This window comes from Cervus elaphus, chromosome 15, assembly GCF_910594005.1.
Source record: "Cervus elaphus chromosome 15, mCerEla1.1, whole genome shotgun sequence".
Classification (NCBI taxonomy): Eukaryota; Metazoa; Chordata; class Mammalia; order Artiodactyla; family Cervidae; genus Cervus; species Cervus elaphus.
The window spans coordinates 10,850,523-10,862,676 of NC_057829.1; the positions used below are offsets into that span (position 1 = coordinate 10,850,523).

Consider the following 12,154-nt stretch of genomic DNA (forward strand, 5'->3'; position numbering starts at 1 on the left):
TCCCTGTCCATCACCAACTCCCAGAGTTTACTCAGACTCATGTCCGTTGAGTCAGTGATGCCATCTAACCATTTCATCCTCTTTCGTCCCCTTCTCCTCCCACCTTCAATCTTTCCCAGCATCAGGGTCTTTTCAAATGAGTCAGTTCTTCACATCAGGTGGCCAAAGTATTGGAGTTTCAGCTTTAGCATCAGTCCCTCCAATGAATATTCAGGACTGATTTCCCTAAGGATGGACTGGTTTGATCTCGTTGCGGTCCAAGGGACTCTCAAGTCTTCTCCAACACCACAGTTCAAAAGTATCAGTTCTTCAGTGCTCAACTTTCTTTATGGTCCAACAACTCTCACATCCATACATGACTACTGGAAAAACCATAAGTTTGACTAGACAGACCCTTTGTTGGCAAAGTAATGTCTCTGCTTTTTAATATGCTGTCTAGGTTGGTCATAACTTTTCTTCCAAGGAGCAAGCATCTTTTAATTTCATGGCTACAGTCCCCATCTGCAGTGATTTTGGAGCCCCCCAAAATAAAGTCTGTTACTGTTTCCAGTGTTTCCCCATCTATTTACCATGAAGTGATGAGACTGGATGCCATGATCTTAATTTTCTGAATGTGGAGTTTTAAGCCAGCTTTTTCACTCTCCTCTTTCACTTTCGTAACAGGCTGTTTAGTGCTTCTTCACTTTCTTCCACAATGGTGTTATCATCTGCATATCTGAGATATTGATATTTCTTCTGGCCATCTTGATTCCAGCTTGTGCTTCTTCCAGCCCAGCGTTTCTCATGATATAATCTGCATATAAATTAAATAAGCAGGGTGATAATATACAGCCTTGACGTACTCCTTTTCCTCTTTGGAACCAGTCTGTTGTTCCATGTCCAGTTCTAACTGTTGCTTCCTGACCTGCATACAGATATCTCAGAAGGCAGGTCACATGGTCTGGTATTCCCATCTCTTTTAAGAATTTCTTCAGTAACCTCTTTGTTATTTAGTAACATATTGTTTAATCTCCATGAGTTTGTGTTTTTGCACTTTTTTCCTGTAGTTGATATCTAGTCTCATAGCATTGTGGTCAGAGAAGACACTTGATGCAATTTCAGTTTTCTTAAATTTACTGAGGCTTGATTTGTGGCCCAAGATATGGTCTATCCTGGAGAATGTTCAATGTGCAATGAGAAGAAAGTAGTATTCTTCTGCATTTGTATAGAAAATCCTGAAGACATCAATTAGGTCCCTTTGGTCTAATGTTTCATTTAAGGTTTGAGTTTCCTTATTGATTCTGTGTTTTGATAATCTGTGCTTTGGTGTAAGTGGGGTGTTTAAGTCCCCTACTATTATTATGTTGCTGTAAGTTTTCCCTCTTAACACCTGTTAGTGTTTACCTTATGTATTTAGATGCTCCTCTGTTAGGTGCATAAATATTTACAATTGTTATGTCTTCTTGGGTTGATCCCCTGATCATTATGTAGTGTCCTTCTTTGTCTCTTATAATATTCTTTATTTTAAAGTCTATTTTTTCTGAAATAAGGATTGCTCTCTGGCTTTCTTTTGGTTTCCATTCACATGGAATATTTTTTTCCATCCTTTTACTTTGAGTCTGCGTGTGTCTCTAGGTCTGAAGTGGGTCTTCTGGAGGCAGCATATAAATAGGTCTTATTTTTGTATCCATTCAGTCAGTGTGTGTCTTTTGATTAGTACATTTAATTCATTTACATTTAAGGTAATTATTGATACATATGTTCTTAATGACATTTTCTTGATTATTATTATTATTTTTTAGGTCTTTCTTTTGTATTTACTGGCTATGTAAAGTACCTTCAGTATTTATTGCAAGGCTAGTTTGGTGATGCTGAATTCTCGTAACTTCTGCTTGTCTGTAAAGCTTTTTACTTCATCAATTTTGAATGAGATCTTTGCCAGGTATAGTAATCTTGGTTATAGATTTTTCTCTTTCAGCACTTTAAATATATCCTGCCATTCCCTTCTGGTCTACAGAGTTTCTGTTGAAAGATCCACTGGCAATTGTCTGGGTTTTCTCTTGTATGACACTTGTTGCTTTTCCCTTGCTGCATTTAATATTCTTTCTTTGTGCTTAATCTCTGTTAGCTTGATTAATATGTGTATCAATGTGTTTCTCCTTGGGTTTACCCTGTATGGGACTCTCTGTGCTTCTTGGACTTGATTGACTATTGCCTTTCCTATGTGGGGGATTCAACTATAATTTCTTCAAAAATTTTCTCAGTGCCTTTTTTTACTTCCTCTGGGACCCCATAACTGGAATGTTGATTTGTTTAATATTGTCCGAAAGATCTCTGAGGCTATCCTCAATCTTTTCATTCCTTTCCCTTTATTCTGCCCTTCAGCAGTTATTTCCACCACTCTATCCTCCAGCTCACTTATCTCTTCCTCTGTCAGTTATTCTGCTATTGGTTCCTTCTAGAGTATTTTTAATTTCAGTAATTGTGTTGTTCATCTCTGTTTGTTTATTCTTTATTTCTTCTATGTCCTTGGTGATTGTATTAACTGTGTTAAATGCTTCTTGCATTTTCTCCATTCTATTTTCAAGTCTTCAGAGCATCTTTACTCTCATTATTCTGAATCCTCTTTCAGGGAGATTGGTTATTTCCTCTTCATTTATTTGGTCTTGTTAGTTTCTGCCTTGCTCTTTCATTTGTACTGTACTTCTCTGTCTTTTCATCACTTTTTTCTGACTTGTTCCACTTGGGGTCTCCTTTTCCCAGGCTTTAGGGTTGTATTACTTCTCCCTTTTGTTTTTGCCCTTGGAGGGAAATGTTGGTTGGGTTGTTTGTGTTGATTTCTTGTTAGGGGTGACTTGTGCCTGTGTTCTGAAGAGCAAAGCTTCAAGCTGGGCAGGCCTGCCTCTGACTTGGGATCCAGACATCAAATCTTGTTTTCCCCAAGTTTAATTTTTTCAGTTTTATCACAGTGCATGTCTTGGAGGGTCTCCTGGAGAGGCATGGAGGCAACTGTAGCTCTCTCTGGAGTCATAAAAGCTGATGGCAGACACAGCAGGGGCCTATGTGAACTCTGGCTGGAGTCAGAGGCAGACACTGTGGGCCCCTGATATGGAGACCTGGCTCCACTCAAGCCTGTAAGTTTCAGTACTGGGATGCCTCACGCCAAACAACCAACCGGTTGGGAACACAGCCCTACCGTCAGCAGACATGCTGCCTAACAGAACTCTAAGTCCATAGCCATCTCTGGACACACCCCTTAACTCAGTCCTGCCCACCCTCTTATAGCTATTTTGATAAATGTAAGAAGTTAGCGTTATTATACTAAACACAGCAAAAAACTAAAACAAACATTCTAATTGAAGGAAATGAATTTAGACATTGTACAGCTGTGTTTCAGTCGTCAGAAGCCTTAGAGAAATTTCCAGCTGTCTTTGAAAGTTCGTGTGCTGAGTGCTATCTCCAATGAGGCCATTCTGAATTGAGAATGGTAAAACATAAACATGAGACCCACAGAACACAAAGCATTCAGCTGCCTACCCATGAGACCTGTTCCCAAGTGAATCCCTTACTTGAACTTGGGAATATTTGCTAGCAGTGTTTTCTTTCTTATGAAGCTTCTCTCCAGAAGCAACCAAGTCAGTGAGCCTAAAGAGCATTTAGCATTTCCTCAGAAGATGTCCTCATCAGCTAGAAACAGATCAGACCGATTCTTTCAACTACATAGTCATTTTCCTGAAAGCGTGGGCTCAGTTTCCAAGTGCTGTGGCAAGCAGGTAGTTGTGGCGCCAGCCAATTTGCTCTATGTAATTTGTCATATTTTAAAGCTTGTGCTTGCATTTTGTATCTCCAAGAATGGAGAAAGTGGCATGTACAGACTGAAGTAGAATGCAACCTTAGGACAAAACACTAATCTTTTTTTTTTTTTTTTTTTAAGCAGAACACTCAATTTTCTACCTTATTTTCTAGTTTTTGTAATATTGAAAATTGGAAAGGAAAGTGCACTGAGAAAATGGGAGCTAGCACCTAGAATAATAAATACGTATATATTACTGGGTATTTTAAAAAGCCAGCATCATTTATAATCTCCAAAAATTACATGAGTCAGCTTGTTAGTATAGCAGTTAGTAGGTTCAGTATTTTAAGTCACTACTTAGAATCCTAGGTCCTTTATCAAAGGAAGGTCACAGTTAGTTTACACTGCCTGCTACATGTGGAGGGGCATAGTGGGTAGTGACTTTGCCTAATGTTATACAGCTGTAATGCATTCCTGTTTGAGCACAAACTGTTGGAGGCTTGCATCTGTCCACTCATTCCATTGTTTCTAGTGAGCATTTGCTAAGTGGGGACTGGGTTGCACCCTCCTCACACCCTGTCACTGTCATTCTTCCTGCCTCTGTGGTGGCTTATTTGATGCCTTGTTTGTTTTGCGCACTGGTAACTGATGGCATTACATGTTGAAGAGTCTTAAACATTGTAAGGGAAACTGTGACCCTGCTTAGCTTGACCATCTGTCCCAGTGAATGGGCCTGTGGCACCTGAGTGGGTTGGCTGTCCTTTCCAAAGTGCAGATGACTCCCAGAAAGTTAGGCAAACGACATTTACAGCCAAGAGTTCTGAAGAGGCTCAATTACTTAAAAGTCCCAAGGTTCTGAATCAAACTGAGTATCTTTAATCAACATGTGCAAACTACATACTGTGCTGGTTGAGGCCAAAGGTCAGTGTTACTACACTGCTGCTGGAGGGAATGGAGCTCCGGCAGTCCACCCCAGTGTTGTAAGTAGCCCCTCACCTGTGTAAAGTTCTTAGATGCACAAAGACAGGCTCTGGTACTGAAACTAAAGGCCTCATGCACTCAAGAGTCTTCACAGCTTCTTGGATGCACTTTCTTTTTAGGAATGAAGGAAAATTCTCCCAGTTTTGAGCCATTCTTTTATGTCAGTTCTACAAAGTTGCAAGTAACTTCTGGAGCCTATTATACAGAGTGAAGTAAGTCAGAAAGAAAAACACCAATACAGTATATTGACGCATATATATGGAGTTTAGAAAGATGGTAACAATGACCCTATATGCGAGACAGCAAAAGAGACACAGATGTAAAGAACAGACTTTTGGACTCCGTGGGAGAAGGCAAGAGTGGGATGATTTGGGAGAATAGCATTGAAACATGTGAGTTATCATATGTGAAACAGATCACCAGTCCAGGTTCGATGCATGAGACAGGGTGCTCAGGGCTGGTGCACTGGGATGACCCTGAGGGATGGGGTGGGGAGGGAGGTGGGAGGGGTTCAGGATGGGGAACACATGTACACCCGTGGCTGATTCATGTGAATATATGGCAAAAACCACTACAATATTGTAAAGTAATTGGCCTCCAATTAAAATTTTAAAAAATATTTTTTAAAAGATAGTGAAAGTGAAAGTTGCTCAGTTGTGTCCGACTCTTTGCAATCCCATGAACTATACAGTCCATGGAATTCTCCAGGCCAGAATACTGGAGTGGGTAGCCATTCTCTTCTCCAGGGGATCTTCCCAATCCAGGGATCAAACCTAGGTCTCCCACATTTCAGGCAAATTCTTCACCGTCTGAGCCACCAGGGAAGCCCTTTAAAAGATACAGTTTTGTAAATATTTAATATTCTGCTAACTTGATTTTGAATTGTAAATATCAAGTATTGTTTAGGGAGTTTTATTATACTTTGTTAAAAAGGCAAAATTGCACATTTTTAGAATTCTTTATGAGTAAATTTAATGTACCAAAAATAAAAATTAAAAAAAGAAATCAAAGCAAGTACTTGTTGTGGTAGTTATGTTTGAATTACACCATGTGGTTTACACAGCTGTTTTCATGTAGCATTTGCCCTGCTCACTCCAGTCCTGCAGAAAGACAACAACAGGAATTATTTCTGAGCTACTGGTGAGAACATGAAGGTATAAAGTTAGGAGATGTGTCTGGGGTGCAGTTCTGGTTCTATCCTAGGAGTTTTGTCTGCCCTGTGTTTTTCTTTACATGGTACAGTTGTGAATAGGTTTAGATATAATGGATCGCTTGACACCTTTGTTTTCTGTTTAACGCACACAAAGTACCCCTCTGGTACTTTTGTTAATAAGCAGATGAAAAAAATGAGATCACAGCTCTAGCTGCTCTCATGTTGATAAACCATCCCTCTTGCTTTTTCTTCTTATCTGACAAATGTGTTAATTCAGTAGACATTAAGTGGCTTTTATGGAGTGCTTGGAAATTTTACAGGATTTGTGTACACACTTCCTGTGTTGAAGTAGTTCCGGTGGTTAAAGGAAGGCGAAGTGTACTCAGAAACAGGTTCAGCTACTGACCTGGATTGCGTGCTATTAACTGTCAACAAGAGGCGGGGCTAACATGCTGTGATTTGGGGGTCCGGGGAGACCCCAGTGGGACTTAATCTTTGGTTAGATGCTGTGCCTGGGGAAGGCTAGGTTGGGGCATTCCAGTGGAGTAGAGCTTGACTGGGGACATGTGGGGAGATGAACTTGGGAGGATGAATAGGAGGGTTATAGAAAAAAGACAGGTGGAAGAGTTGACATTTGATTCTTTAAGAACTACAACAGAACTTAGTTCTTGCTTATTCCCTGCTTGTGGAGCTGTATGATGAAGGAGAGGTTTTGTCACCTTACAGGTCCAGTGTGTTCCAGTCCTGGGGTGGGGCTGAAAGACTGCAGGACTGGCCAGGCTGTCTGTGGTTTATGTAGCTTTTATGGAGCGCTTTTAGCAAACTTCATATTTGCTGAATGCTGAAATCCTGAGTGAAACCACTTGTCCCCATGGCTGCTGGCGCTGACTCTTTTCTGTGGAGCAAATGGAGTCTGAGACTGGGTGGGTTTATTGTTAGGATGATGAAGCTCTCTGAGTCAGAGCCCCCTTTCGGGAAACATACAACTCGACCTCCTGCCAGGTGCTTGGCTGCTCCTTCCACGAGAGGCTTACATTTTCTGGATGTGAAGGGGACGCTGAGCCTTGATATTGCCCCTTGCCCACATCTCACCTTGTTCTTGCCAGAATGAGGATATTCTCTGATGTCTAATCCCTGGACAGGGATTTGCTGGTCCACGTCCATTGGATTCCTTTACTTTTACCAACGAGAGCTCATTTCTTATATCATGTTAATTAAACCACTCATTTTTCCAATAAAAAGTTATTTCTGATATTCAATAGACCTGGTGTCAATCAAGATGTAGGTACGTGAAAGATATGACTGGCTGAAGGGTCTACAGTGGGACCGTTCCTGATTCAGACCTGAGAATCTGAGTTCTTGGATACGGGCAGTGACTGTCCCTAAAGGTGAAGCTTAAACTAACTGATATATACATTGTATTTTACTGTTGACACTGAAGAATATTTTATGAAGTTCTTCAATCAATTTGTGAAGCAAATTTTTGGAAATAGCAATACCTCTCCATTGGTTGACTCAAGTTCAACTTGACTCAGCATAGTGTTTACATCATGTTTTTTGTTTTTGTTTCTACCACTCAATTACTCTCTCTGCTTTATTTGCTGTGTTGATCAAAAGGTTTAGGGAAATATACCTGTGAGTAAGGAGGATGTCATGAAGAGAACCTAGGGCTTGTGTACATTGGTGCCTGCATCCTGAAGCACCTGTTACCCTGAAATCTTAGCAGGCAGTTTCCAAAGGGGTCTACAGCCTCAGAGTGGCCTCCTTTCTAAGGTTCCCACTTGGCTTCCTGGCACAAGATGTAGCTATGAGCCTGCTTCTCATTCTGTCCAGATTCTGTTGGTCTCCAGCTGGGAAGAGCTTTCTTTGCCAGATCCCTGTCCAGTTCTTTTTTTTCTTGGCAAGTTCACTTACTTTTTTATAGTTCCTCTCCTAAACTGTTCCCGACCTGGATTGAGGATAATTAGTTTCCTGAGCTTTCTGTTGTTGAAGATGAGGAAGCTGTTTATTGTCCTTGAGTGCCCAGCACTGCCTGTTCTCTGATTTTGCCACAAGTGTTTACACAGATTTTAAAGGGACATCATTCCAGTGCATTGAAGATGGTTAGTCAGGGGACTCTGTGATTGGGTGGATTTTCTGAACTTGTAATTCCCTGCAGACCCACATGGCCTTTTACCTCCAAAGAAAGAGACTTAAATTTTACCATAGAAGTTGAAACACATATGGTTATGAAAACAAAATGTGTGAAAGAAAGTTTATGTGATGAATCTACGTTGAATAGTATAAAATGCTGTTTCATGTTTTATGTATGTTTGCATCTATATATATGCCTACCACACATATATTTATGATAGAAAGGATGTTGCAAATATCAATCAAGAAGACTCCATTTTTTGTGATTGAATTAAAATAGCTTAATTTTTTTTTTTAATATAGCAAGATCAACTTTACACCTGGGCTGCAGTTAGTCAACCCACACACTCACTGGATTATATCGAAGGGCAGTTCCCCAGGAGAGTCCCAGCTGCTTGGCCACCATCTAAACCTCCTGATGAAGAACACAAGCCTAAGGATGCTGACACAGGTAGGCCCGCAGGACGAGTGTATGTTCTGAAAGTAACATCAAATATCTGTGAAGCACCTGCTGAGTAGTGAGTCTGGGTTTCTCTTCCAAGTATTTCTTAGATTATAATCTTCACATAAATCAGGCTAAATCACTGGGAAGCTTGTTAAATTGAAAATTCTTACACCCTATCTTCATAGTTATGGGGACTGGGAAACTAGAGCTATCCAGTTAGTACTGTGTACAGAGTCTGAGAACCACTGCTTTGGGGCCCAGCTGAAGCCCCCACCTGGAAGGAAGCCACCCACCATATGGGCTGAAAGCTCAAAAGGGAGCTCTCTGTCTCTTGGCTTCAGAGGTGGCAGCCACCTCACCTCCTTCCCTGCCTCTTCCCTTACTACTCTCTTAGAGCTTTTGTTAGTTTTTTTCTTTGCCTTCAGAGATAGTTGACAGAGGCAAGATGAAGCTGTACATTCTACTAAATCTAAATTTTAAGTAATTTAAAAAATTGTACGCTGTTCAGATGTAACATTTTTCTAAAAAATATTTCTTTTTGATTGTTTTATTTCTTTTTGTCCCTTGTGTTGTCCTAAAGTGTTTTGTGTTATTTTTGAAGGACTTTGGAGGTAGCATGACATTTGCATCAGCTTTTTATGGAGCCCAAACCTAGAAAAGCACTTCATTGTATTGAATTAAGAATCATATTTGTATAACAATGTTTTTATGGAATTTGGTTGTCTTACTCCTTGCTTCCCTTTTCATTTTGGCTTAATAAATCACAGCTTCTTCTTAGTGGACTGATCAGGAATATTGACATCTGATCCATCAGGGAAGAGTAAATGGAAGGGTATTATTAGAATTCAGAAATCTCTCCCTCATCAAATTTTCCTAAATAGTATCATAGCATGGTGTTAGAGTTAAGAATTTGGTATTTTATTCCCATGGGCTTATTGAGAGAAAGACGTTGGGTGAAAGCCTAGCTGGGACCTCTGTGAAGAGCGTGACCAGGGAGCTTGGGCTCTGCTGTGTATCAGCTTGTAACCTTGGGTAGGTTTCCTAACTTCTGTCCTTGGTTTCTGCACCTGTAAAATGGTAGCAGAGATAACACCTACTGCATAGGGATACTTTGAGAATTATCTAAGAGTGAAAGCATAGATTAGCATCCAGAATGCAGTCATTATATTCCTTATGAGTCCCTTTAAAGCCAACAGTGGCTCACACCATCAGTGACTTTATTTCAGACTACTGTCCAAAGATCTGCAGAGGGGGCCTACTGCTCACAGCCTCTGTTTTTCTCCTCATCCCGAAATGATGCATTTGCTTCTTCTTTCTTTCCACTGAGGCACTGAGTGGGAGCCCACACCCAGCCTTGTGTACCCCCTTTTAAAGGCCGATGCTTCTGAAACACTGCTTCGTGTGTACTTGATGGACTGTACTCTCTGAAACAAACCACAAACAAGAGGTGTGACATAAGAAACATGTTCTACGTAGGGCTTTGCCTTTCTTGTGGTACAGAGAACTGTTGATCAAGGGTCGAGGTAGATCTCAGAGATGAGAGGGTGCTTATGTAACACCTGAAAAAAACGAGCATGTAAAACAATTTAGTTTTAAAGGGAAAATTATATAACTTAAAGTATCCTATTAAGTACATTTTTATTTGTTATGTTAAAAGTTACTGCAGTTCAGTTCAGTTGCTCAGTCGTGTCCAACTCTTTGTGACCCCATGGACTGCATGCAGCACACCAGACTTCCCTGTCCATCACCAACTCCCAGAGCTTGCTCAAACTCATGTCCGTTGAGTCGATGATGTCATCCAACCATCTCATCCTCTGTCATCCCCTTCTCCTCCTGCCCTCAATCTTTCCTAGCATCAGGGTCTTTTCAAATGAGTCAGTTCTTCGCATGAGGTGGCCAAAGTATTGGGAGTTTCAGCTTCAGCATCAATCCTTCCAATGAACATTCAGAACTGATTCCTTTAGGATGGACTGGTTGGATCTCCTTGCAGTCCAAGGGACACTCAAGAATCCTCTCCAATACCACAGTTCAAAAGCATCAATTCTTCAGTGCTCAGCTTTCTTTCTAGTCCAATGCTCATATCCATATATGACTACTGGAAAAACCATAACTCTGACTAGACAGACCTTTGTCGGCAAAGTAATGTCTCTGCCTTTTAATATGCTGTCTAGGTTTATCATAGCTTTTCTTCCAAGGAGCAAGTGTCTTTTGATTTCATGGCTGCAGTCCCCATCTGCAGTGATTTTGGAGCCCAAGAAAATAAAATAAAGTCTGTCACTGTTTCCATTGTTTCCCCATCTATTTGCCATGAAGTGATGGGACCAGATACCATGATATTAGTTTTCTGAATGTTGAGTTTTAAGCCAACATTTTCACTCTCCTCTTTCACTTTCATCAAGAGGCTCTTTAGTTGTTCTTCACTTTCTGCCATAAGGATGGTATCATCTGCATATCTGAGGTTATTGATATTTTTCCCAGCAATCTTGATTCCAGCTTGTGCTTTATCCAACCTGGCATTTCACATGATGTACTCTCCATATATAAGTTAAATAAGCATGGTGACAATATACAGCCTTGACATACTCCTTTCCCAATTTGGAACCAGTCCGTTGTTCCATGTCCAGTTCTAACTGTTGCTTCTTCACATGCATATAGATTTCTTAGGAGGCAGGTAAGGTGGTCTGGTATTCCCATTTCTTTAAGAATTTTCCACAGTTTGTTGTGATCCACACAGTCAAAGGCTTTGGCATAGTCAATAAAGTGGAAGTAGATGTTTTTCTGGAAGTTACTTACTGGTTAGGAAATAGCTAGGTGTAGCTACAGTAGAATCAATCAATTTCATTGAGAGTTATTTTGACAGCTGTTCGTATCTTGTGTTTACACCAGTGTTTAGGGTGATGTTTTCATTTTTTTCATCCCTAGGGTGAACTTCTCAACTTTAACTGAAGCATTTATATTATCCTCTAAAATTTTAGGGCTGTTTAAAAATGTTATGAAACATTTTATGTTACTGATTTTTTTTGTAAACTGGAGGAATGCTAGACAGAAAGTTAATTAATAATAATATGAATTTTAGTTTGGTAAGAGATGATAGTTGGAACTGAGGCCAAGAAGTTTGCAAACTAATTTTTTCTTTGTTATTCGATATAACTTGCAAAATGCCAGAGTAGCAATTTTTAACATAACAACTAGTCTTCTTTTAAAATGTGTATTCTTAAAGAGGATGATGGAGATAAGGATAAGTAGAAAATAGTATAATGTAGTGACTTATTTTTCTCCAGCTGAGCTGTTAATAAACCCAAGAGCCCAATAACTGTTTTGTCCAAAATGGTCTAATAGCCCTTCCTAAGCTTTTCCTACTATAATTCTGCAGGATTTTGTAGGGCGTTCTCATTCTGGGACCATTCACCCTCCCTGTCATAAGCTGCCAAGTGAGGATGTCAGTAACATAGTGAAAACCATGCATAGACCCTACATTTAAAAAAAAAATAGATATTAATTACAAATATTGATAATGTGATTATTAATAGTGATAAACTATTTCCAGTACACTTGACTGTGATCTGTGTAGTGACTTCACAGCTAAAATTGCTGTTTGCAGCGTGTGGTCCCTTTCAGCTTTGTTTTAAAGTAAAAGAACTCCCTGATTATTTTTCTTTCTGAAGAAGAG

At 40.0% G+C, this 12,154-nt stretch overlaps 1 protein-coding gene across 3 annotated transcripts in view; it reads left to right on the top strand.

The window, feature by feature from the left end:
- The window catches only part of FMN2 (formin 2), a 336,826-nt gene that overhangs the window by 109,943 nt on the left and 214,729 nt on the right, over positions 1–12,154 (top strand). For all 3 annotated transcript variants that reach the window (XM_043926779.1, XM_043926781.1, XM_043926780.1), the window contains exon 3: positions 8,343–8,490. In XM_043926779.1, the coding sequence (XP_043782714.1) occupies positions 8,343–8,490 (148 nt within the window). The remainder of the gene's footprint in view (positions 1–8,342; positions 8,491–12,154) is intronic.